The 26,500-nt window shown below is 35.7% G+C and overlaps 2 protein-coding genes across 2 annotated transcripts; both read left to right on the forward strand.

Moving 5' to 3' along the window:
• Positions 1-19,071: 19,071 nt before the first annotated feature.
• On the forward strand, positions 19,072-21,645 carry LOC148197815 (uncharacterized). The gene has a single exon (XM_088115640.1). It carries the CDS (start codon positions 19,072-19,074, stop codon positions 21,643-21,645), a length of 2,574 nt encoding a protein of 857 aa, XP_087971766.1.
• A 21-nt stretch (positions 21,646-21,666) lies between these two features.
• LOC148197816 (uncharacterized) lies at positions 21,667-26,251 on the forward strand. Its single transcript, XM_088115641.1, has 4 exons — positions 21,667-22,596; positions 22,859-23,876; positions 23,967-24,674; positions 25,806-26,251. Exons 1-4 carry the CDS (start codon positions 21,667-21,669, stop codon positions 26,249-26,251), a joined length of 3,102 nt encoding a protein of 1,033 aa, XP_087971767.1.
• Positions 26,252-26,500: the final 249 nt, after the last annotated feature.

Genomic DNA, 26,500 nt, shown 5'->3' on the forward strand with positions numbered 1-26,500 from the left:
TATCACTTTTGTTGTGTTTGAACGTTGATTAATTAATGTCATTTACTGCTTGGTCAGAATAACAAAGTGCTTTTTGATTTCCTACTGTTAGGTAATTGTTGATAGGGGGAGCAATGTGAATGTTAAACCCAATCAATTATGTGTTTGGTTTGGTTTTTGTTGATGACAACACATATATGTTTCCATGACAACATAAATGTTTCTTTATGTTTAAGACATATATTACCTAAAATGTTTGGGTTGCATACTTTCTATGGTCATATAAGTGTTTACATCTGTGGTATGCATACTCATGTTTTCATTTGTTAAAATCACTTGCACAAAGTAGATCTGGATGAAGTAATCGATTACAGTGGTTATGTAATAAATATTTTTGTGAAAAATGAGTTTCATTATTTTAAAACACATCATCTCTCTACAAACTACTTTTCTAGAATTCTCTAACTTCTTTCTAAAAGTTATCATCTCTTGTTCATCTGTTTGAAGATCGAAGACTTCTTGATTGATCATCACGACGAGATCTTCAAGTCTAACCGATTAGTTTATCAGATAGAGTAAGTTGATTTTTTTCTCCTTTCTTTGGTTAGTTTTGTTTTTTTTTTGCATGTTAAGCTCTCTTTGTTTTGCATGTGAAGTTTGTGTCTTCTATAAGACTCTGTTGATTAGTGGTCGTGACAGTGTACCTCAATCGTATTTATGTGGTTTGTAGGAGCAGATAGGAATTTTTATACGTTGGAGTTGTTTTAGCCTTTCTAGAGTGGTTTGTTGTTCTATTAGGTAAGGGAAGCTAATATCGACATTAAATTGTGTTAAGAAGTATGAAATTATGTTTGCTAGGTTGTGAGAATGATGTTTTATTGAATATGTTATCATTTGAGATTATTATTTTAGTAAGAATTATGTTTCATGAATGAATATGGATTATTGATGAATGTAGTTGTGAATAACTGTGAATTGGTACTTGCTTGAACTTTAAATGTTGTTGTTTTGGAGTCCTAAGAGGTACAAATCTATTTTAGAATTGAAAGTAGTGAATGAGAGTGTTGTTATGTTGGCTTTTGGTCTAAATTGGGGTTTTAGTAGGTAAATTTCTGTAAGAGTGATTTTTGGAGCTATAATTGATGTTTGTGAACTATTTTTAGATAATTTCAAACTAGTTTAGAACTTTAATTAACCATAAATCTAGTGTTGAGTTATTAGTTCATAGGTTGAGTTTTAGGTTGTTTTTGGTTCATTTTAGGGTTTTAACATGTGAAAGTCTAAAGAGTAGGCTTGTGAGAAAACCGAAGGTTTGAGGTATATTTTTTAGTCAATTGACACTTGTTTAGATTCTTAGTTTGTTAAATTCTGATTTACACCACGGATAATTGATAATGAGCAAAGTGGTATTAATATTTTTATCATAAACATGTTTTGCATCAATCATAGTGTCAAAGAAAGTAATTTGGTCATTTGGATAGGTCCCAAATGCACCTAAATTAGAAAATCATGTTGTAAAAAACTAACAAGAATAATAAATTATCTTTCAGTCCTAATTTTTTCTTTGCTACAAAGTTCTCTAGAATAATCGATTATCATATCTGATAATCAATTATTGTAGTAGGTACTGTTGTATTTGCTTTAATCTCTTGGAATAATCGATTATCAGGCCAGATAATCAATTATCTCATAAGAAAGTTGATATTTATGGTTTGTGAACATGTTTATCTATACATTTATGGTGGATGAATATGATAGTTTATGCATAAGGTTATGTATGTGGTCAAGTATGGTTTGAAAAGAGTTCCAAGGGAAAATTCTTGATGGTTGTTTCGAGTAGTGTATGCATTATTATAAGAGCTCAGTCTTAGGGTTATCCTGATATTCTAATGGTCATTCATTCTCAAGTAAAGAAGGGTGAGGCATGTGGTGAGAGTAGTAGGATGTCGTAGTCTAGGGGCTTTACCTTGGCAAATGGTGTTTTAACGGATTAATCTTGTGTGGTAGCTTAGGATGATCTAGTTGTTCCACCACTACAAGTGTAGAATCCGTTATAGTTTGACAATAACGCATGTATCCAAATGTTTGAGTCTAGAAATTATAATATGTTTAAGTGTTGTGTTTAAGTTTGGAAGTGAAAATTAATATATGATAGTTTGTGAATTCCATGTTTTATTCTTTTGATATTAGCTTACCCTTTGGTCTTTGTCTGATTGTGTGTGTTTATTTTCATTTTTACAATGATCACCTTAATGGTGTGAGCTTAAGGGGATATCTTTTCGATTTATCCAGTTGAGGAGAGGGTGAATTAATGACATAATTAAGTTTTCATTAATCAGATGTGAACCTTATCATTAAGAAATTATTAAATTTTCTTATTAGTTATCATCTTGTAACATTTTATTTAATAGTTTTACATTATTAAATATATTTTTTTTCTATTTAAAATTAACATTCAATTTTAATATAATTTACACTATTTAAATTTAAATTTATATACCATAATCTAAAGATAAAATAATAATAATCTAGTTTTATAAATTAAAAAATCATTTTTAACTATTTTCCATAACATCATACACAAAATAATCATCTAGTTTTATAAATTAAAAGATCATTTTTAACTATTTTCCATAACATCATACACAATTTTTTTTTTCTCAAATCTATTCAAACCATACAATCTTTCTTTTAATACAAATAACTTCATATTCAACTTAGAATCTACTCTCTCCCAAATTCATCCCAATCCAAAACATATTTTATATGATTTTAATTTTAATTATTTATTATTTTATTCAATTTTCCCTTCAAAAATACATTGAACCGCCAAAGTTATATTTGAAAACTACTTGTAATTATTACTATTTTCGATCTCATAAAAAAATTACAGGTATAGTATATCTTTTTGCACATTTATATCGTGTAAAAGAAAACTTTAAATAATTGAAAAAATATTAAAATAAAAAATATTTAAAAAAAGCATCAGAACCTAAATTATTGGCCATTCAAATTTAAGAACTAAAATTGCATGTTCTGAAAAAGGAACAAATTATAGTTAAAACAACAGAGAGAATCATGAATTTAAATTAAGAAAAAAAGTTAATTTTATAGAAGTATGTGGCCCATGGATTAGAAGATTGTGATGCACAAAACTTTTGGATAAGAACAGCGAGTATCTACTCTAAGATATCTTGTCAAATTACAGGAACAACTATTCAATTTATTATAATTTGTTGAAGAATAATTGTTGTTGTTGTTGAAAAACAAGTACTTCATTGTCGTCTTTTCAAATTATGTTTTTCCCCACATAATCTTTTTTAAATCACTCTAATTTTCTAGTTCTTATCATATATTAACTTTATTATTTATTTTATAATTAGATTTAGTTAGATTTTCTCTTTAATTTTAGAACTTGACCTTGTCTTCTTCGTATATTGGTGTTAATTTATTGGCTGGTTTGAATGGATTATAAAAAATTGCATTGATTTTTATCAGTTCACCCACTTTTAACAGATTCGTTTGCATAACTTGGTTATGTTGTTTGATACAATTTATAAAAGGATCGATTTACCGGTTCTTCTTTTATTAATTAACTGTTTTAGCCTGATTTTTAAAATATACTTTTTTAGGTTGAAAAATTGTACGATTAGAAATATTAAATATGTCATTCAATAGAAAATCCGTATAAAACATAGTCTCTTAATTAAAAAATTTTAATTATCTTAAAATAAGTATGATTAGCAAAAATATAACCCAAAATTCACCTATAAAAAAGAACATGTGAAACTTAGAAAAATGGTTAAAACATTGAAAATAATGCAAAGAAATAATATAATTAGCTTGCCAAGGGATGAGAAGAAGATAAGCTTAATTAATTGGCCAATTAACAATTTCAAACACGTTTAAATTAGTATTATATATAAATAAGTGACCAGTTGGTTTTTCTTCTTACCTATGAAGGGATGTTTTATTAAATATAATAATAATGCTGAAGTTTTACAGATGGTGACTTTATCACGCGAGACACGTGTTGATTAATTTATTTCATATATATCATGATTAATATATTGTTAGTTACTACTTGTTCATATCGGCTCAATAATTGAGTTCTTTCAAGGGCGATTTAGTTTGCTTTTCTTATCTTAAGCTTCTTTCAATTTAATAGTATTACTTCTAAAAGATTTAGTTTCTTTCTAATTAAAATATTGATTAAATTGATTATGATATATATATATATATATATATATATATATATATATATATATATATATATATATATATATATATATATATATATATATATATATATATATATATATTAGAAATACAAAATTATAATTTAAAGTTTTGTAACGGAAATAATTTCTGGAAATTTGTCGATATATATAGAATTAAAGAGTTAACTTGTAATATTGAATCAACATTTTTTAAAGATGTCAAAATGAGTCACAACTCGCGGGTCAATCCGATCCACCACGAGTTTGAGTCAGGTTGGGTTTGAAAAAATTTAATTTTTTTTATACGGATTAGATTTCAATCCGGTTCATTTAAACCCGGCTCATCCGGATTGAACCCGTGTGGGTCGAGTTGGCCCACCAACCCACCTACCTAATTTTATTTTATTAAAATTTAATTTTAATTTTATAAAAAAATATTTATTATTTTGTTTTTGTTTGAAAAAATTATTTAAGTTCCTTATTTTCAAAATTAATTAAACACTCAGGATTGAATTTTGTTTAGATTTGAATTATTGAAAGTTTGTATTTTTTTATTTATAAAAATTGTAATTAAGTGAGTCAATCCGTTTACCCACCAACCCGTGATGGGTCGGGCCGGGTTCAAATTTTTCTAGCTTGCTAATAAATGAACTGGGTTGAGTTGGCTCACTAAGTGACTAACTCGTGGTGGGCCGAGTCGAGTGACCCGTTTTGACAGCTCTAATATTTTTCATATTTAAAATATTTGTCACAATAGCGTTATAAAACTCATAAATTTACTCTAGTGAAAAATACTCTGATGAAATTTTTAAGATTTTATTGTTATATAATGCATCATATCGTAAATATTAAAATATTTAGTGATATTTTTTAGAGGAATTTTGTCATACATGTTACCAATCAACAATAAGAATGAAAATTTAATAATTTTCTTTTGTAAAAATTTTATCCACCACAAAAATTTTATTTTTCATATAAATATTTAATCCCATGTAACCTATACTTCCTATTTCCAAAATCTTTTTCTATGTTATGCAGCAGGAAAGACAATTAATGAAAAATAATTTTCTCAATAGTTTAGAATCTAAAAATATTACTACAACTATAAACAATGCTACTTTTTTTTTTTTTCAAGACTTGATACATTGACACGGTATGTTTCAAGAAACATGGTTTTCTTGCAAAACCCTCCCTAAATAAGAAATATTGCTCTCACTATGACAAGACTGGTCATACTATTGATGTATGTTATAAGAAGCATGAATTCCCATTCGGTCACAAATTCTATAATGGTCAAAGCCTTCTTCAAGAAATCAAGACACCAACGGTGATAGCCAAGGAGAAACCTCTGACCATGAAATGCGCCTATTGTTATTTTCACTCCCCAAATTGGCTCCCTGATTTCCAATTCCTAGGATACAGGCAAAATAATTCTAAATTTTGATTCAGTAGCTGATAAAAGTATTATATCATTGATACTAGATTCTGGTGTTATTGACCATGTTGTTTCCTCCCTTAAATACCTACATTTCTGTGATCAAATTACACATGTCACTATTAATCTCCCTAATGACATCACCACACAAGCAACACATAGAGGAACTATCCAACTCTATGATAAGCTTTACCTTAAAGAGGTTCTCTACATTCCATATTTCTATTATAATCTCATTTCTATATCTAAATTGGTTATGCATAATAATGTTCATGTGGCCCTGATTCAACTTGTTTTATCCAGAATTGCACAACAAACCAAAAGATCGGTTCAACTAACCTTCATGCTGGTTTATGTCTTTCATGGCCCTAAACTCATTGCTGCTCTTTCTATACATTTTTCCAATGCATAACACATACACACTATTGATAGTAATAACATTTGGCACAATCGCTTAGGCCACTTATCTGATAAACGATTAGACATTTTGAACCAGAAATACCCTTGCATAAACTTTCGATTAGACAATTGTAATGCTAGCAACATTGCTAAACAAACGAAACTGCCATTTGCTTCAAATAATTTTGTTGCTTCTAATGCCTTTGATATTATCCATGTTGACATTTGAGGACCATGTTCAACTGCTTCTCTGCATTCTCATAAGTATTTTCTATCTAATGTTGATGATCATACTAAATATACATGGGTTCATTTAATGCGCACTAAATCTGAAACCCACAATCACATTTTTCATTTCATATCTCATATCAAAAATCAGTTTCAAACAACCATAAAAGTCATCCAGTTTGATAATGGGCCTGAATTTGCCATGCATGACTATTTTAACTCTCAAGGGATCATTCATCAAACCTCTTGTAATGAAACACTTTAACAAAATGGAATTATTGAAAGAAAACATCAACACTTTTTAAATGTCACTAGGGCCTTGCTTTTTCATTCAAAACACTCTACCCAATTTTAGACACATGCTCTCAATTATGCCACTCTTCTTAATGACATTATTTATGACACTGATCACTCCAACCGAACTGTTCCTACTCCTCATTTCCCTCCTAATACTATAGATCATATAGACAACAACATTGTCTCCCCTAGAAGATCTACTAGAACTAGAAAACACCTGCATATTTAAAAGATTTTCAAATAGCCTCTTATAGTACCATTGCAACTAAACATCCTATTGAACATATTCTCAGTTTTGAAAGATTATCTCCTGGATATAAAACTTTTATTTCCTCTATAGATAGTACAAATGATCCCACTAACTACAAATAAACCATCCAACATGAACATTGTCGTGCTGCTATGAAGGTAGAAATCACTACCCTCGAAGAAAAATAGACTTTGACTATCACTAATCTCCCTCACAACAAGCATGCGTCTATAAAACAAAGCACAAAGCTGATGGCATGGTTGACAGGTTCAAGGCTTGCCTTGTTACTAAAGGGTATACACAATTGAAAGGTATTGATTACTTTGACACCTTCTCACTAGTTGTCAAACTTACTACTGTTTGGTTAATCCTATCTCTGGCTACTACAAAGAATTGAAATATAAGGCAACTCGATGTCAACAACGCCTTCTTACACGGTGATTTAAATGAGAAAGTCTACATGCATCCCCACTATGAGTCCCTATCTTTGATCACAACAAAGTATCTCTATTACACAAATCACTTCACGGCTTGAAACAAGTCAGCCGACAATGGTATGACAAGTTGTCTTCTTTCCTTCTCTCTCACATGTTTACTCAAACATCTGGTGATCACTCTTATTTACCAAACACAATGGTGATACAATCACCATCTTATTAATTTATGTTGATGATATCATTTTTACTGTTAATAACATGCATGTAATTAATCAAATCATTAATCTACTCAATGAACAATTCAAAATAAAAAACATGGGTAACTTGTCTTACTTTTGGGTTTTAAGGTTGCTCGTAACTCTATAGGCATCCACTTATCCCAATGCAAATATGCCATGGATCTTGTTAGCAAAACTGGGATGCTTGTCGCTGCCCTTGTCAGTTCCCCAATGAATTTCTCCACTAAAGTTTCTTTCAAAGGAGATCAGCTTGCTGACCTTGCTACCTTTCGATGACTGATTGGGCGACTCATTTATCTCACCAACGCCCACCCTGATATAACCTACGTTGTTCATCTCAGTCAGTTTGTTGCTTCTCCAACTCAAGCTCATAACCAAGCTTCTTTCTGAATTCTTCGCTACATCAAAAACACTCCTGGTCAGGGTATATTTCTCAAAGCAACCAACAATCTGACCTTGAAGGCCTACAACGATTCTGATTGGGTTGGCTGCCCTAACCAAAGAAAATCGAACACTTGGTACATCGTTTACCTTGAGGATTCACCAATTTCATGGAAGTCTAAGAAGTAGTCCATTGTTTCTCGGAGCTTCTCTAAAACCGAGTATCGCACCCTTGCCCAAAGAGTATGTGAAATCCAATGGCTCAATCATCTCATGAGTGACCTTCACCTTCCTTTCTCACACCCGACCACCATCTTTTGTGATAATCATTCTGTCATTAAGATAGCTACTAATCAAGTCTTCCACTAACGCACCAAGCATATAAAGATTGACTACCACCTTATTCGTGAGAAAGTCCAACAAGGAACTGTTAAACTTCTTCCATTGCACTCAACTCTCCAACTTGCAGGCATTCTTACAAAGTGGCTTCCTCCTTCTACTTTTCACAACATCAATTTCAACCTTAGCACCATCAACATATATACCAAGTCTGAGGGCTATCAGATTTCATAATTTTAATTAACTCCTCCTTTCCTTTATTGCTTTCTGTTTTTACCGTTATCATCTTTTTCTCTTCTATATATATGTGTTTCTTCTTCTCACAGTATAACATAACTTTCATATTATACATAAAAGAGTCATTCAACTTTCTCTTCTTCTTCGTGTTGACATCTGTTATATTTTATTGTTCTAATACCCCTGCTCATGGGTCCAGCTATGGAGGCCGTGTGTAATCAACCATTACTGAGACAATTCTATGACCAACACATAATATTTGTTGTAAAATAAAAAATTAAAACCACAGTGCAATCTCCTTTTCGTTGGAATAATTTTGCAGTGACATAGTCCAATTTTAAATGAAGACACCACTACTAAAAATAAATAAACATTTTCATAAGTCATATATACAATATAGAATCACGTGTCAAATCATATGACAAAAGTACCATAAAATCTTGACCATAATTAAATAAACGTGTTGCGCTTGTAAAATATATACATGGTTATATTAAATCATATAAACACATTTTTATAAATATAACTTTTATTCAAAATTGTGAACAAACTAAAAAAACTGCAAATGTGTTGTATTTACCATTTTGTATTTTAATATGCATTATAATGAAATTTTATAATAATTTCTAATTAATAATTAAAATATAGGTAAAATATTTAAATATAGGTGTATATCCAATGTCTACATAAATAAAAATTGAAGTTCTTATTCATGCAAATATAAGGACAAACACTAGCATTGTTTTGAAGATGTGAATACTAAAAAAAGTATAATAATAACCCAACAAGATCTATATACTACTCAATGTGAATATACGTTCCACAATGCAATTTACTTTAAGAATTATTTAAAAAAAAATATAACACTAACCTCAATAACGCATGCTTCTTGTTTAAACTTTCCATATTTTTAATTGGGATGTAATCATATCCTTATCTTTCTCATTTAATATAATAGTTTGTACAACTTGCCTATAAAGTTCAATAGAACCGACACAGGACAGTCTTTACTTAAATACTATAGTTTAAAAAGTAATATTTTAATATTATTTATCAATACTCAAAGTATTGTATATAAACCATTAGTTTCATGGGATTTAATTAATTTGAAAGTAACTTTTACCTACTCACCTCACATATCAACCATAAATCCATTTATAATTTATTGATTTAAGTCAATGAAATAATAATCAACCATTTATTTCAGTAACTTAAATGTTATTGTTTTCTTTTTTATGATCAGCCATGTCAGCGACTTAATTCTTATTTTATGTATAATTTTCGTCTTATTATGTATAGTATAGAAAATATATTCTTTTAGCGGGAGGGGCAAGCCCACTACAAAAAGGAAAATATATAAAATAATATTTAAATGTTTATCAAGTATCAACTAGAATAAAACAAGAGATATACATTTATATTATAAAATAGCTATATATTACCACCTTATTATAAATCTAAATTATTATATATTTTTTTACTTATTTTTAGTATTTATACTAAATGTTATTTATAATTTAATAAAAATATATTTTTATTACCTTATTCATGTATAGACATTAAAATATTTGTTTTTTTACTTACATATACTTTCTTTGTAATGATATTCTTTCATTTTTTATTATTAAAAATATTTTTTAAATTTTTTACAATTATTCAGAATAAACACCAATAGTATAAACTACCTTTTATTATAAAATTTCAAATTACTATATTGTTACGAAGGGTAAATTTCATTGAAAAAATAAAAAAAATAAAGGCATTAATGTTAAGATTCTTTTAATAAAGATGGATCTTATTCATTCATAGGTGCATTGGCATAACATTTGATTGATTTATTAACATTTTTTGCTTTTACTTTTTATAAAATATTATAACTTAAGGGTTAAAATGTATAAATAAGGGACAGTGAGAATGATAAAAGAAGGACTTTATTCATGATCTTGAGGTGTGGGAAGAGGACAAAAAAGTTATTATTTGAAAGCTTGAAAAGGTGGTTACATGAAAGAAGTTATTTATTGAAATAAAAGTTAAATTAAAAATAGTAGTTGTAACAACGGTGAATGTAACGTCACATGTAAGAAGAAATATAACCTTTGAAAGTAATAAACTACTGTTACAAAAGACTCGTTAAAAGCTAAACATTGAAATAATTAAAAAGAATATCAATATTAATGTTCTAGTTCACACTTAGATTCCAAATGCAAGTTTATAATTTTATATTGGTAACGAGTTTTAATATATGTTATTTTCGATCATCATGTCAGGTCAATCTTTGAAGTCATAATAGGAAGATGTTAAATTGACGTTGAAAGAAGAAAAATGATGTTGAATGATATTGGCCATTATACAATCTGACGTTTTATGACAATGTAAAAAAAAAAAAATCCAACGTCCTATTCTGCTAAGTACCTTACTTGAACTGCTGAGCACAAATTTTTAGGTATAGGAATATGAGGCAAATTGATGTTGGCTATAGAAAGGATAGACATCAATTGACATCTATTAGTGCATTAACATACATTAATCCTAGTTTTTTTTCTTCTAAAAAAGAGAGAGGGAAGGTTGATCAAAAGGCTGAAAAAGCGCGAGTAGAGATTCTAGCGTGTGGGAATTCGGACCAGGTACAGGGAGCTAACCCTTTCTGGAATAAAATTCTTGGTTGTAGGCGTGTTATAAAAGTTAATTCTTCGTTCGAGTAATCTCTTTGGTGAATTTGGATGCCGTAAATATGGATAAGGCAATGATAATTTGATTATGATTATTTTAATCAGTTGTATGAACTCCAAATCCTTGTTACTTTCTTTATTTGGATTAACCACTCTCTCGGTAAGCTTAATTTGATGCAGGACATATGTGGTTGTCTTGGTACTCTAGAAGAATGATATTTGACTTAATGATGAGGTACGTAACACTCCAATTTTGGGATGCCGGAGTTAAAATTTTTAAAACTATAATATCATTGCGAAAATCAAAATTCAATAAGTCTTTACAATTCAAGAAAAATAATCAAAATTCCAATTTAGTTATAAAATAAAACTCCATATAAAAAAGTTTGTCCAAACAACCATAAATTCTTCAACTTTCTCAATCTACTCGTCGCGCTATACAACATCCAAACTAATTGCATGATCATTGTAGGTAAAAACCACAACCACAACATGCAAGGGTGAGCTAACATGAATATCATAACATACAACATAACATATTCATATTAAACACAAAGTAAGATAACAATAAAAAAACATATTCCATCACAAAATTAACATCATAGCCAAATCATTCATGAACCAATGTCATTTCCTTCTACTGTGCCATCATAACCTGTTCTCACTAATAGGGCTATTCGAGTCGTCTTCCATCGCAACTTCAGACCGATCTCCCCGACTTCTCAAGGACTAACGAGTAAAAAGATTGACATAACGCGCACCAGTGCATTATACTCAACATGAGCCGAAGTCTTTTGATCAAACCAGATACACCTACAGTAGTGCTAATGTGATAAGCAAATGTAGTCCATGAAAATGCCTCTCAAGAATGCCTCAAGATTTTTCAAATTCTTCATGTCCTTGATTCTTGGAGCGTATGTACAACCTGTAAATCTTTCTAAGATCAAAACTATAAGATACAAAATTGTTAGAATGATCAAAAGTCTTTGAATTACAAACAATGGACCAATTTATAGTTTCTGTAATATCAGACGCAAAATAATCAATTACATTAGTAATGTAATCGGTTAGATAAAACAGATGTAATAGTATTACAATTAACTCAGCTCTTAATTGAATGCTCAATTAATGTAATCGATTTGCATTTAATGTTAGTCAAACATATTTAAAAATATGACCGTTAAAGTAGTTATGACTAGCATGAAATCAGTTTTCAAAAGATAACAGACTTAATTGACTACACAACATATGTAATCGATTAAGCTTAACACTTAAACAAATTTTGAAAATTTTTCTTCTCAAAAACTCATCATAGCACATTTGAAAAAGATATATGCAAACACACGAGTTTTAATCGATTTAACAACTAATGTAATCAAGTCAAACTAGTTGGTTTGCCATAGTTCAAAACATAAGCTGTCTAATGACCTTAATTGATTACTACAACATTGTAATCGATTATGTCATGCATATATGTTTTTGTGTTTGTAGTTTTCATTACACAGAAACATACAATGTGCATACACAAATATAATCAAATCATAATCACAATAGTATGCATAACCAACACAATATGTTCAACATATGCATTTATCACAATATGTGCATATAACACAGTAAGTATGTACATATTTCACATATGTTTAACACAACACAAAAACATTTTTCTGTTGTGACATCACAACATTAATGTGTTGTTGCTATTAATGTGTTGTCATCATAACAAACAACATAACATGGATTGGGTTCAGCGATCACATTTCTCCCCCTAAACAATCTTCCCTTTTTTTGATGATGCACAACCATGATTAATAAAACAACCATGATGTACAATACACAATCAAAAATTGTTTCACACAGTTTCAAACATAAACATATAGACACATATATGTCATACACATTCAACTATCTCATTCAATGTTCAATTATTTCTTCCCCTTTGGGCATTAGCAAAAAAGGATATATATCATAATGTAATTGAAACACAAAGATATTAATTCACACAGAGATGCATCAACATATGTTCTTAGAAAAATATGATGCTCCCCTTGTCAGCAATATTCACATGATTTTAATTTCTTCCCCTTTTTAACCTGTGTTCAATTATGTAACAGGATACAAAACTACCCCTGTCAATATGCATATCATATTTCAATATCAGAGTTGCATGATAGAGATATAATAGAGTATGTATCATTCAAACATTTTGAAGCAGTGTACCAAACAAATATCACAAATATCATAGCATTTCAGATACAACTTGAAATAAAACAACCTGGTGTTATCATTCATAAACTCATACCCGATTCACAGCGGATTTCAAACAAAGTGATTTATGATGAGTAAACACACATGAAATCAGAAGTCATGGTTTAAAGTAAATGTTTCAGTAGTTTAGAAAATTCAAACTAGTTGACGAAATTTAATCGATTATGAATTTCCCTTAATAGATTTGGTTCTGCAGTGCGTTTTGAAATATCCCTTTCATCTAGTTATCGATTAACACTCTTGCATAATCTTTTCATCTCAAATAAATATAGCATTAGTCCTCACGCAGTATAATTTTGAAATAACCTTTATCACAGTTCAAGTATGAATATGTAATGTAATGATGTAACATTGAAATGTTAAATTGCAATCATACAAGTGATATAATCAGATTTAATGTTATTTAATACTATTGTGATCCAAAATTCATTCCTTATTGTATAAAATATCTCTTTATTTAGAGGTTTCATAAAAATGTCAACCCATTGATGCAAGGTATCCACATATTCACTTTTGATCTCACTTTTAAGGATGTGATCTCTTATGAAGTGGTGCTTATTTCAATATGCTTAGTCTTGAAAATGAAGCACAAGATTCTTAGTCAAATTTATAGCACTTGTATTATCATACTTCAGAGGAATATGATCTAGGGATATACCATAGTCTTATAGTTGATTCTTGATCCAAAGAGACTGAGGACAACAACTCCCGGCTGCAATATACTCGGATTCTATGGTGGATAGTGCCACACAGGTCTGTTTCTTTGAATGCCAAGAAACTAGAGAGCATCCTAAGAGATGACATGTGCCACTAGTGCTTTTCCTATCTAATTTACAACCACCAAAGTCTCAATCACTATATCCTTCTAGAAAAACATTTGAACCTCTAGGGTACCATAGTCCAAGATTTTTGGTTCCCTTAAGATACTTTAAAATTCTTTTTACAACAGTTAGATGTGATTCCTTTGTGTTAATACCCAATTTCGTCCGGGTAGTTAAAAATGTATATAGATTTAAGAAGGAGTAATAAGATAAAGCAGACGAGCAAAGATAATTTAATACGAAGTCTCAAAAATGATTTTGTTCCGTTTTCCTTTTTTATATTTTTGTCCTTTTGTGTTTATTTTGTTTCGTCTATTCGTTTTCTCTTCTATCTATATTTTATTTATTTCATTTGGTTTTATTTTATTTTATTTTATTTTATTTTATTTTATTATATTTTATGTTATTTTATTTTCTTTTTATGTTATTCCATTTTGCTTTATTTTATGTTTTTTTATTTCCGTTTTTTTAGGGTTTATTTTTATGTATTCTACTTTCTTATTTTATTTTTTATTATCATTATTTTGTTGTCTCCCTTTTAATTTCGTTTTTTATTTTTATTTTTATTTTTATTTTTTTTTTTATATTTTTTATTATTTTTATTCTTATTTATTTTATTTTATTTATTTTCTTTCTCTTTTGTTTACATTTTAAATCCTCTTATAAAAAAAATTAATTAATAATAAAATATTTTAAAGGTTTAGACACATGTGTGATCGCACGCATCGTCCTTGTGCTGAAAACCTTTTCTCTTTCTTAATTAAAATTACAAAAAATACGTTTTAAGGGTTTAGGCACATGTGTGATCGCACGCATCGTCCTTGTGCTGAAAACCTTTTCTCTTTCTTAATTAAAATTACAAAAAATACGTTTTAAGGGTTTAGGCACATGTGTGATCGCACGCATCGTCCTTGTGCTGAAAACCTTTTCTCTTTCTTAATCGAAATTACAAAAAATGTTTTAAAGGTTTAGGCACATGTGTGATCGCATGCATCGTCCTTGTGCTAAAAACCTTTTAGCTTTCTTAATTAAAATTACAAAAAAATATGTTTTAAAGGTTTAGGCACATGTGTGATCGCACGCATCGTCCTTGTGCTAAAAACTTTTTCTTTTCCTTAAGTAAAATTAACCAAAAAATATGTTTTAAAGGTTTATGCACATGTGTGATCGCACGCATCGTCCTTGTGCTAACAACCTTTTCTCTTTCTTAAACAAAATACAAAAAAGGTATAAAATCTTCAAAAAAAATCGAAAACATCAACAATTTTAAACGACAAATAGTCTTGCTACCCAGAACTACGTAATCCTTGATTCTCCATCAAAAGTGGAGATACGTAGGAGCAAGGTTAGTCCTTGTCAGGTTCACTTCCCAAAATCCAAAATCATTTCAAAACAATTTCCAAACAAATTTCTCAAATAGTTTCCCAAAAAGAACTACGTAACCCTGATTTCTCATTCTGAATGAGAATACGTAGGAGCAAGGTCAATCCTTGTCGGGCCCAAAAAACTAAAAAATATATTTTGTTTCTTTAAAGTTTTATTTTAGGGAATAGTTAAACATTTTGAAAACCACATCATATTCGTGCATTCAGTTAAAGGTACTGCCTTAGGGCAGGCGTTGTAGGGTGCTAACACCTTCCCTACGCGTAACCGACTCCCGAACCTAGAATCTGGTTTCCGTGGACAGTGTCTTATCGTTTTATGGTTTTTCCGTAGTTTTCCAGAATAAACTATGGTGGCGACTCCAAATCTCTTTTCTAAAACCCGTTTCTTTTTTGGATCGTCGTCCCGTCGCGATTCCGGTTGCGACAGATGGCGACTCCACTGGGGACGTTAGAGAGTCAAGCCATTTAATTAGATGTGCGAATTCGATGTGGTTTTGCTTTATGTTTTTCTTCCTTTCTTTTATCTATGTTTGATATTTGAAGTAATTGCATATGATTTGTTTTGATTTTTCTATATTGAACCCTAGGTAGAGAACATGTCTATATCTGCCTGGAATTTTTTCTGGTTGTTTTGCAGGTGAGGGTTTGGGTATGCATTACGCTCTCCTTTCACACACACACACTTTATGCATATCATGAGTGGGGCCCTATACCCGGGTCTGAGTGTAACTTAGAAATAGAGGGGTTGTGTAGCGGTGCCATTTGGGACATACTTCCTGTTTGGCTATCGTGAGAACCCCAGCTAGAGTTTGTTCTCTTCACTTGTGTCTCCGCATCTAGTTGATTACTCGACTGTTGTGGAGATACTCTGAAGGGGGCCTTAGCTCTAGTGACCATCGACCTTTAGGTTCAGGGAGCCATCCTTGTGAGGTTGCATATACTTGACCTTCAATCTGAAGCGCTGAACCTTTATTAGGGCACAAAGGGAAAAATGTGTATTCCTCTAACCCTCACCCTGTTTGTTCTTTTTTTGAAAATAATGACATTGCATTTTCATGCTACGCATGCATTTGTGTTGTTGGTCATGTTTTGCTTCATTATGTTATCATGCATCATGTTCATACATCATTTGGTGACATGTTGGTTTTAGGGGAAATCACAGGTGTTCACTTGACCTCCTACAAGATGGAAGTCGATACAAGATCTGGTGCTACCCAACAGACCGATTCTGTCATTTTAAGAAAGAAACCTCGCCTGAGGATTCATGGGGGGAATTTGACAGGGCTGATAAGCTTAGGCAAACGACTAAAGACTATAAAAAGAGAAACTTTCAAGAATAAGTATGGAAACCTGTTGGGCCTAATGGAAGTGGAGGTACAGTTGCCTGCTATCACAGCCCTAGCGCAGTATTATGACTCCCCGCTAAGATGCTTCACCTTCCAAGACTTCCAACTAGCACCGACTATAGAAGAGTTTGAGCATATCCTTGGTTTACCGCTGGAGAGTACCATGTCGTATCAGCATTTGGAGCATCATACCTCTATCTCCACTATTGCTGCCATAATGAAATTACAGCCCAAGGAGCTCGAAGATAGGTTGGTAATGAGACATCAAGTGCGTGGGCTGACACAGGGGTATCTGGAACAGTACCTGCAGCATCTGGCTGATAAGGAAGAGTGGGAGACTTTTATGGATGTGCTAGCTCTCACCGTGTACGGCATTGTTTTATTCCCCAAAATAGAAGACTTTGTGGATTATACCGCAATAGATGTCTTCGTGGCGAGAAAGACGAGATCGGAGAATCCTGTGACGGCAGTCCTTGCTGACGTTTATGGCACCATGAGTTTCTGTCACGAAAGGAAGGGGAAGAAAATCCTTTGTTGTGTGCCGGCACTGTATGCTTGGATGACTGCACGCGTGTTTAAAGGCGTAGTCAATGTCAAGTGCCCTTCGGAAGATCTGTCACGTCAGGGGCTTACGGACAAAGGAGGAAATGAGTGGGCCCGTTTCTTTGCTAGCTTGAATGGAGGAAAAATAAATTGGCGTCTTCCTTGGCTTGGAATTAAACAGCCTATCCAACATTGTGGCCGCTTTCCCAATGTACCTCTCATAGGGGCCCGATATTGCATCAATTACAACCCTCTTTTGGTTCAAAGACAATTCGGGCATCCCATGAAAGGGGGACCTTCGCCGGACTATCTCACGGCATTTTTCATCTACTATGAGGATGGGCATTGCACTGAAATGTTGAGGAAAGTTAGAAGCGCTTGGGAAAGTATTGTGCGAGCTGAAAAAGATCTAAGGGTAGGGGTGGCAGACGACAAGGTTAATTATCAATCATGGATCCTAAAAAGGGTAAAGGAAATCAAACTGCCTTTCAAGCCAATCAGTGATCAGCCATCTAACGAAGGGCGATCCCAAGACCTAGAGAGCGAAGAGGTGAAGCAGTTGAAGGTGGAGATGAAAAAACTGAGAGAGAGGAATGCTAGGTTGGAAAAAGAATTGCAAATCGCGCGCAATGATTTTGTTGATATGAGGAATGCTAAAGAGGAAGGATCACAGGCCTATGAAGAAATTGTTAGAAGCCAGAAGGCCGAGAGAGATTATACATTCCGAGTGAAGCAAGACCTTGCGGCCGCAAGCAAAGAGCTAGCGATGAGAGTGAAAGAGAAGAACGTGGCGTTGGACGAGGGAAAACAATGGAAACACCTCTACGAAGAGGCCAAAAGAGATAAGCGGGAAGCCTTGAAAAGACTAAGGGAAGCGCAGATTCAGGTGGAAAAAACGGGGCATCAGATGAAAGAAATGGCCACGTCGTTTGAGGCGGATATGAACCAAGAGCGTTGGAAGCTAGCAGAAGCAGAAAAAGGGCATCGAGCCATGATAAAACAAATGGAGGATTATATCGAGGCGCAAGAGGAGCGATGGAGGTCGATGGAGTTTGAAGAGAGACATCAGGCCTTGATGAAGCGAATGGAGGATCACATCGCAGAGCAAGAAGTGGCTGTGAGACATTGGAAGGAAAGTTTCTCCCAATTGGCAGCTTTGGCAAATGAAGCAATTGAAAACATCCCCAAGATGGTGTTGGACGCCGAAGCAAGTACTCACTTTTATAGCCCGCCGGAAGAGATAAAACATTTTATTAATCATTGTAAATGGTTGGTGGGCGAGATGAAATCCTTTATTGCTCGATCTCGAGAATGATGTATTTTGAAATCCTTGTATTTTGTTTCTGTAGGCGATGTATTGAACTGAGTACTTTTAATGAAAGATATGGAATGTTTGTTTGGTACCAACTTGTGTTGATTTCCATCGGTAATGTTGTCGCGGCCCAGTGATTTCCACCTATTACCAACATGCATCATGTTTTCTTTATTTCGTTCTCATCTAATTTAAAATTAATCAAAATAATAAAACAGTACAAGTGAGGAAAACAACGGCCAATTTTCCACGACATCCCTACAGGACTCGAGCCAATTCAAGAATCATGGAAAGCTGGGAGGAGTCTCAAGAATCCATCAAGGCTGATATCGGTCAGCTGAAAGACCAGATCGGCCAAATCCTTGCTGCTCTAGAATCGCTGAAGATTGCGGGAGAGTCATCGTCAGCGCGGATCGAGGGGAACGCCCCCCCTTATCCCCCAATGTTTAATGCCTTGAGCCCATCGATTTCGTTCCCGATGTATGGCTTGCCCCCGGGGTATACGCCCCCCACGGGAGATTACTCGGAAGCGGAACATACGTCTTTCTCTTTTCCCACAACCATCAATGTGCCGCCCATCGGTACTCAGGGTCCTGTCTCAGTTTCGGCACCCATGACAGGTGTAGCTATGAATGAGACGACCGCAGTTGAAGGAACGCGGGTGACCGTAGTCGCTAAGGAGGGCTCTTCAGCCGAGGCTGCGCCACACACCACGGTGATTGGGGGGATCGGTAGTTTCATCGGAGCTAAGAATAAGCTGGAAATTCTGGAAGAAAGGCTGAGAGCCATAGAAGGAGTCGAAAGCTATGGATTCGGTGATGTCGCGAGATTAAGCTTGGTCCCCGGGATAAAAATACCACACAAATTTAAGGCGCCGGAGTTTGAGAAGTACAAGGGTAATACATGCCCTAAAAGCCATTTGACGATGTACTGCAGAAAGATGGCCGCGTATGCCTATGATGACAAATTGCTTATCCATTTCTTCCAAGATAGTTTGGCTGGGGTAGCATTGAACTGGTATACCCACTTAGAGCCGTCTCGCATACGTTGTTGGGTGGACCTAGCTGACGCCTTCGTGAAGCAGTATAAGTACAATATGCATGTCGCACCCGACAGGTTGCAACTGCAAAACATGGCAAAGAAAGATAATGAAACTTTCAAGGAATATGCTCAACGATGGAGAGAGCTAGCGGCGCAGGTTGAGCCGCCTCTGTACGACAAAGAAATGGTGGCAATGTTCGTGAACACGCTCCAACCACCGTTTTATGAACACATGGTCGGGAACGTGTCCTCCAATTTCGCCGATATCGTCATAATAGGCGAAAGAATAGAGATTGGGTTGAAGAATGGGAAGATTGCCGGTGGCCCGTCTGCGGTAGCAAACTCTAAAAAGCCCAGCTTCAATCCAGGAAAGAAGAAAGAAGGAGATGTGCATGCGACGTCGGCAATGCCTGCATGGAGAGGTCAAGCTCCTATTCACAATTATAGACCACACCTGGGCCAACCTCCATATGCAGCCAATGCAACTTTTGCTCATCCAATTAGACCTCAACAACAACAAGGATTTTATCAAGCGCAACCAATCACAAACAACGCCTGGAGGACTGGGACAGGCGCGAATCCAAATCCAAATGCGGGTCAAGGCACTTACCCGAGAAAAACCCAAGAAAGAAACTTTGTTCACTTCACCCCCATCCCTACGACTTACACTGAATTATTACCCCACCTCGTCAAAAGGGGTCTGGTTGCTATATGTCCGATGATGCCTATGCAACCTCCGTACCCTAGGGGTTATGATGCCGATGCCAAGTGTAGTTATCATGGGGGAGGAGTGGGTCACTCAACTGAGAGATGTATGGCCTTCAAACATAAAGTACAAGCCCTAATCGATGCTGGGTGGCTGAAATTTCAAGAAGATAAACCTAGCATTGATGATAATCCGTTATCCGGACATGGGAGTGCCTCGACAAATGCCATTGAGGTTAAGAGGCATGAACTGATAAGGGATGCAAATAAAATCCGAAGTTCCAGAAGGTTTATTTTCAAGGAATTATTGAAGTTGGGATTTTTAAACGGTGATTATGATTTGGGAAGAGCATGTGGACTCCATCCATGCGCTGAACACTCTATCGATGAATGTGTTGAATTCGAAGAGTTTCTACAAGATCTGCTTGATAGGAATTTGATGCAAGTGTGCTACGAGGATAAGGATGAAGAGGTGTTTGCACAAACCGGTGTGGAGTCTGATGTAACCCTGCCAGAGCCGTTGGTAATTCGTTTCACTCGGACCACCCCTGCACCAGTTATTCAAGGAAGATCGTCCGTCGTCATCCATACACCAGTTCCTTTTCCTTACAAGAGCGAGAAAGCTGTTCCTTGGAGGTATGGAACACACGCGGTCGATGAAGGACACTGTGTTGAAAGTCAATTCCTCGGCCAGGATCCAGTTATTGAAAATATATCAGGCATCGGCGGAATGACAAGGAGTGGTCGAATCTTCACGCCACCAAACCTGATGAGAGAAGGAACTAGCAATAATGAAGCACCGATGGCCGCGAAAGCTAAGGAGCTCTTAAAGGGGAAACGGGTGCAGGCAGAAGAGACCCCCGACAAGGAGGACGAGAAAGAAATATCCGACGAAGAGGCTTGTGAGTTTTTGAAATTCATACAACAAAGTGAATATAAAGTGGTGGAACAATTGAATCGTATGCCAGCCCGGATCTCTCTGTTAGAATTGCTCATGCACTCAACCTCCCATAGAAAACTGCTGATGAAGATACTGAGCGAGGCCCATGTAGAACAAGGTATTTCCCTGAACAAATTCGAGGGCATTGTTAGCAACATCACTGCTAATAATTAACTCACCTTCACCGATGAGGAAATGCCTGCTGAGGGGAGAGGGCATAACAAGGCTCTCCATGTCTCCGTGAAATGCTTGGACCACGTCGTAGCACGCGTGTTGGTGGACAACGGATCCTCCCTGAATGTCATGCCCAAAACGACATTAGAGAGGCTACCTTGTGACAGAATGCATATGAAGCCAAGTTCTATGATTGTGAGAGCGTTTGACGGTAGCAAGAGGGAAGTCATGGGCGAAATAGAGTTGCCGGTCCAGGTTGGCCCATGTGTCTTTCAAATAACCTTCCAGGTCATGGATATCCTCCCAGCCTATAGTTGTCTATTGGGTCGCCCATGGATCCATTCTGCGGGAGTTGTACCTTCCACACTGCACCAGAAACTGAAATATGTCATGGGAGATAAGCTGGTGATAGTTTCTGGAGAGGAGGATCTCCTGGTGAGTGGGCCATCCTCCGCCCGCTATATAGAAGCAGCCGAGGAAGCTCTCGAGATAGCCTTTCAATCATTGGAGATCGTGGGAAACACCTATGTGGAACCATTTCCAGTAAACCCATATCTGTCATGCGCCTCTATCATGGCGGCCAAGGTTATGCTGAAAGAAGGCTATAAGTACGGGAACGGTTTAGGCAAGTACGGCCAGGGTCGCACATTCCCATTGGAGGTGGTCGAGAACAAAAACAGGTATGGCCTAGGGTACAAGCCGAGCAAGGAGGATAAGAAGAGGCTGATTGAGGAAAAGAGGGAGCGCAGTCTGGCTCGGATGGAGAGACGAGAACCAAGGACGAGGAAGATTCACATTTGTGATATCAAGGAGAGTTTTCGCAATGCTGGATGGGTGAACACTAGCCATATAGCGGTCGTGGAAGAGGAAGCTGGATCTGAAAGCTCAAACTTCGTGTGGGCTTGCTCCCCGGATGCGCGGCTCAGCAATTGGAAGATTATGGACTTACCCGTGATGTTTAATTCGAATGAAATGTAATATATTAATTGATCCTATTGCTTTACCCGGAGCTTTAGGATTCATGACTTACGGGTTGACGCTTTTATTTTGCTTTCAGTGTGATATTTGAATCGTGTTTGTTCTCGTTTCTATCATCATTTAGCCCTCTCCATCGTTTTTTTTGTTTATTTATTCTTTTTTTCGAAAACTTAAATAATGCAGATATGACAATGAATGTTTTGAAAATAACAATGTCGATATCCCTAATCTGGAGCACCCTGTCGATGATACGGAAGATGATTATGAAGATGGTTCAGAACCCTCTCCGGAACTAATGAGATTAGTGGAGCAAGAGTCTAAGGAAATAAAACCCTATCAGGAAGATGTCGAAATACTCAACTTGGGTGAGGAGGACGAGATAAAAGAAGTAAAGATCGGCACCACCATGAAAGAGGAAGTGAGAGAAAGGTTGCGAGTCCTATTGAAGGAATTTAAGGACGTGTTTGCTTGGTCGTACAATGATATGCCCGGTTTGGATACCGATATCGTGCAGCATAAACTCCCTCTTAAGCCGGAATGCCTCCCGATCAAACAGAAACTAAGAAGAATGAAGCCGGAGATGTCTTTGAAAATCAAGGAAGAGGTGCAGAAACAATTTGACGCAGGTTTCTTGGCTGTGGCGAAATACCCGCAATGGGTGGCGAATGTCGTACCAGTACCCAAGAAAGATGGTAAAGTTCGGATGTGTGTTGACTACCGTGATTTGAATCGTGCAAGTCCAAAAGACAATTTCCCACTACCGCACATCGATACTCTAGTCGATAATACAGCCAAGTTTTCGCTATTTTCATTCATGGATGGTTTCTCAGGATATAATCAGATCAAGATGGCGCCAAAAGATATGGAAAAGACAACTTTTATCACGTTGTGGGGAACCTTTTGCTATAAGGTGATGTCCTTTGGGCTCAAGAATGCCGGGGCAACATATCAGAGGGCGATGGTTGCACTTTTTCACGACATGATGCACAAGGAAATCGAAGTTTATGTGGATGACATGATTGCAAAGTCTGAATCGGAAGAAGAACACATTCTCAACTTGAAGAAATTATTTGAGAGATTGAGAAAGTATAAACTCAGGTTAAACCCAGCCAAATGCACGTTTGGAGTGAAATCTGGGAAATTGTTGGGTTTTGTGGTTAGCCAAAAAGGGATAGAAGTGGATCCTGACAAGGCACGGGCGATAATAGAAATGCCTGCGCCTAGAACAGAAAAGGAGGTTCGAGGTTTTCTGGGTAGACTGAACTACATTGCTAGATTCATCGCCCAATTAACCGCTACGTGTGAACCAATGTTCAAGTTGTTACGAAAGAATCAGGCTGTAGTTTGGAATGAGGATTGTCAAGCCGCTTTTGAAAAAGTCAAACGATACCTGCAAGACCCTCCCGTATTACGTCCACCTGAACCAGGAAGACCGCTCATTTTGTATTTAACTGTGTTGGATAAGTCAATGGGTTGTGTGTTGGGTCAGCACGATGAAGCTGGGAAGAGAGAACACGCTATATACTACTTGAGCAAGAAATTCACAGACTGCGAACAAAGATATTCGTCGTTAGAACGAACTTGTTGTGCATTGGCGTGGGCTGCTCATCGCTTAAGGCAATACATGCTGAGTCACTCAACCTGGTTGATATCCAAGGTGGACCCTATCAAGTTCATTTTTGAAAAGCCCGCTCTTACTGGAAGGATAGCTCGGTGGCAAATGCTATTGTCAGAATACGACATCGTGTATGTTACTCAGAAATCCGTCAAGGGGAGTGCGTTAGCAGAATACCTGGCTCATCAACCCATCAGCGATTATCAGCCAATGCAGCCCGAATTTCCCGATGAAGATATCATGGCTCTATTCGAAGAAGGCAGAAAAAACCGAGACGAAGAAACGTGGACATTATTATTCGATGGAGCCTCGAATGTGATGGGGCATGGCATAGGGGCAGTTCTCATCTCTCCAGAGCATCAGTACATACCTATGACAGCAAGGTTATGTTTTAATTGCACAAATAACATTGCAGAATACGAGGCCTGCGCTATGGGTATTCGGGCGGCGATAGAGTCCAAGGTAAAAATTCTGGATGTGTATGGAGATTCAGCTTTAGTCATCCACCAGTTGAAGGGAGAGTGGGAAACTAGAGATGCGAAATTAATTCCTTACCAAGCTTACATCAGAGGATTAATGGAGTATTTCGATGCCATCACATTTAACCACATACCGCGAGAAGATAATCAATTAGCAGACGCATTGGCTACTTTGTCATCAATGTTTGAAGTTTGCCAAGATGCAGAATTACCAATGATTGAAATGAAGAGCCATGCAGAGCCAGCATATTGTCACTTCATCGAGGAGGAGGTGGATGGTAAACCTTGGTATTTTGATATCAAGCACTATCTTAAGACCCGAGAATATCCTGAGAAGGCATCTGAAAACGATAAAAGATCGTTAAGGAGGTTGGCTGGCAGCTTTATTTTAAATGGGGATATTTTATACAAGAGAAATCATGACATGGTTCTCCTCAGATGTGTGGATGCAAAGGAAGCCGAATTGATATTGAAAGAAGTGCACGAAGGTACATTTGGCACACACATGAATGGGCACTCAATGGCCAGGAAGATCTCGAGAGCTGGTTACTTCTGGTTGACCATGGAAAATGATTGTTGTACACACGTGAGGAAGTGCGAGAAATGTCAAATGTATGCAGACAATATCAATGTGCCGCCCACGACCTTGAACGTGTTGTCGGCACCGTGGCCATTTTCGATGTGGGGGATAGATGTTATTGGAGCTATAGAGCCAAAAGCGTCAAATGGACACCGTTTCATACTAGTCGCGATCGATTATTTCACCAAGTGGGTTGAGGCTGCTTCTTATGCCAACGTGACTAGAAAGGTGGTGACCAAATTCATAAAAAAGGAGTTGATCTGCAGATACGGGTTACCTAACAAGATTATCACTGATAATGCCACCAACCTGAACAACCAGATGATGGCGGAGTTATGCGAGGAGTTCAAAATTCATCATCTTAATTCTTCTCCTTACCGTCCAAAGATGAATGGGGCAGTAGAGGCTGCTAATAAGAATATTAAGAAGATCGTGCAAAAGATGGTGGTCACCTATAAAGACTGGCACGAAATGCTTCCTTTTGCTTTACATGGATATCGTACATCAGTACGAACGTCAACTGGGGCAACACCTTTCTCGCTTGTGTATGGGATGGAAGCGGTACTTCCATTTGAGGTGGAAATCCCATCTCTACGAGTTTTAATGGAAACCCAATTGGAGGAAGCTGAGTGGGTCCGAACTCGGTTTGACCAGCTCAATCTCATCGAAGAAAAGAGACTGACAGCGGCGTGCCACGGACAATTGTACCAAAGAAGAATGAAGAAGGCTTTCGACAAAAAGGTGCGCCCAAGGGAGTTCCGTGAAGGCGAACTGGTGTTAAAGAAGATTTTGCCTATACAAAAGGATCACAGAGGCAAGTGGACCCCAAATTATGAAGGGCCATTTATAGTAAAAAAGGCATTCTCTGGAGGGGCACTAATTCTCACAAGGATGGATGGAGAGGAGTTACCTTTACCGGTTAATTCCGATGCGGTAAAAAAGTTTTACGCATGATGATTCCGTGATAGGGGATGCCACTAAGGGATATTAGCACTGTTTTTGAATTATGTTGTATACTGTGTTACTTCATTCAATAAATACCATACAGTTTTATCCATTATTCAACTTTTACGCTTTTTCTTTCGACACGATTCATGTCACACTGGGTTTTAAAGTAAAGTAAGGAAAAGGGAAGTTGATAATAATTAAAGCATCACGGGTATATCCATCGAGCACAAACTCGTTCCTGAAGGATGTCGTGAA

The sequence above is a fragment of the Vigna umbellata genome, chromosome 5 (assembly GCF_029865625.1).
Source record: "Vigna umbellata cultivar VRB3 chromosome 5, Vumbellata_1.0, whole genome shotgun sequence".
Classification (NCBI taxonomy): Eukaryota; Viridiplantae; Streptophyta; class Magnoliopsida; order Fabales; family Fabaceae; genus Vigna; species Vigna umbellata.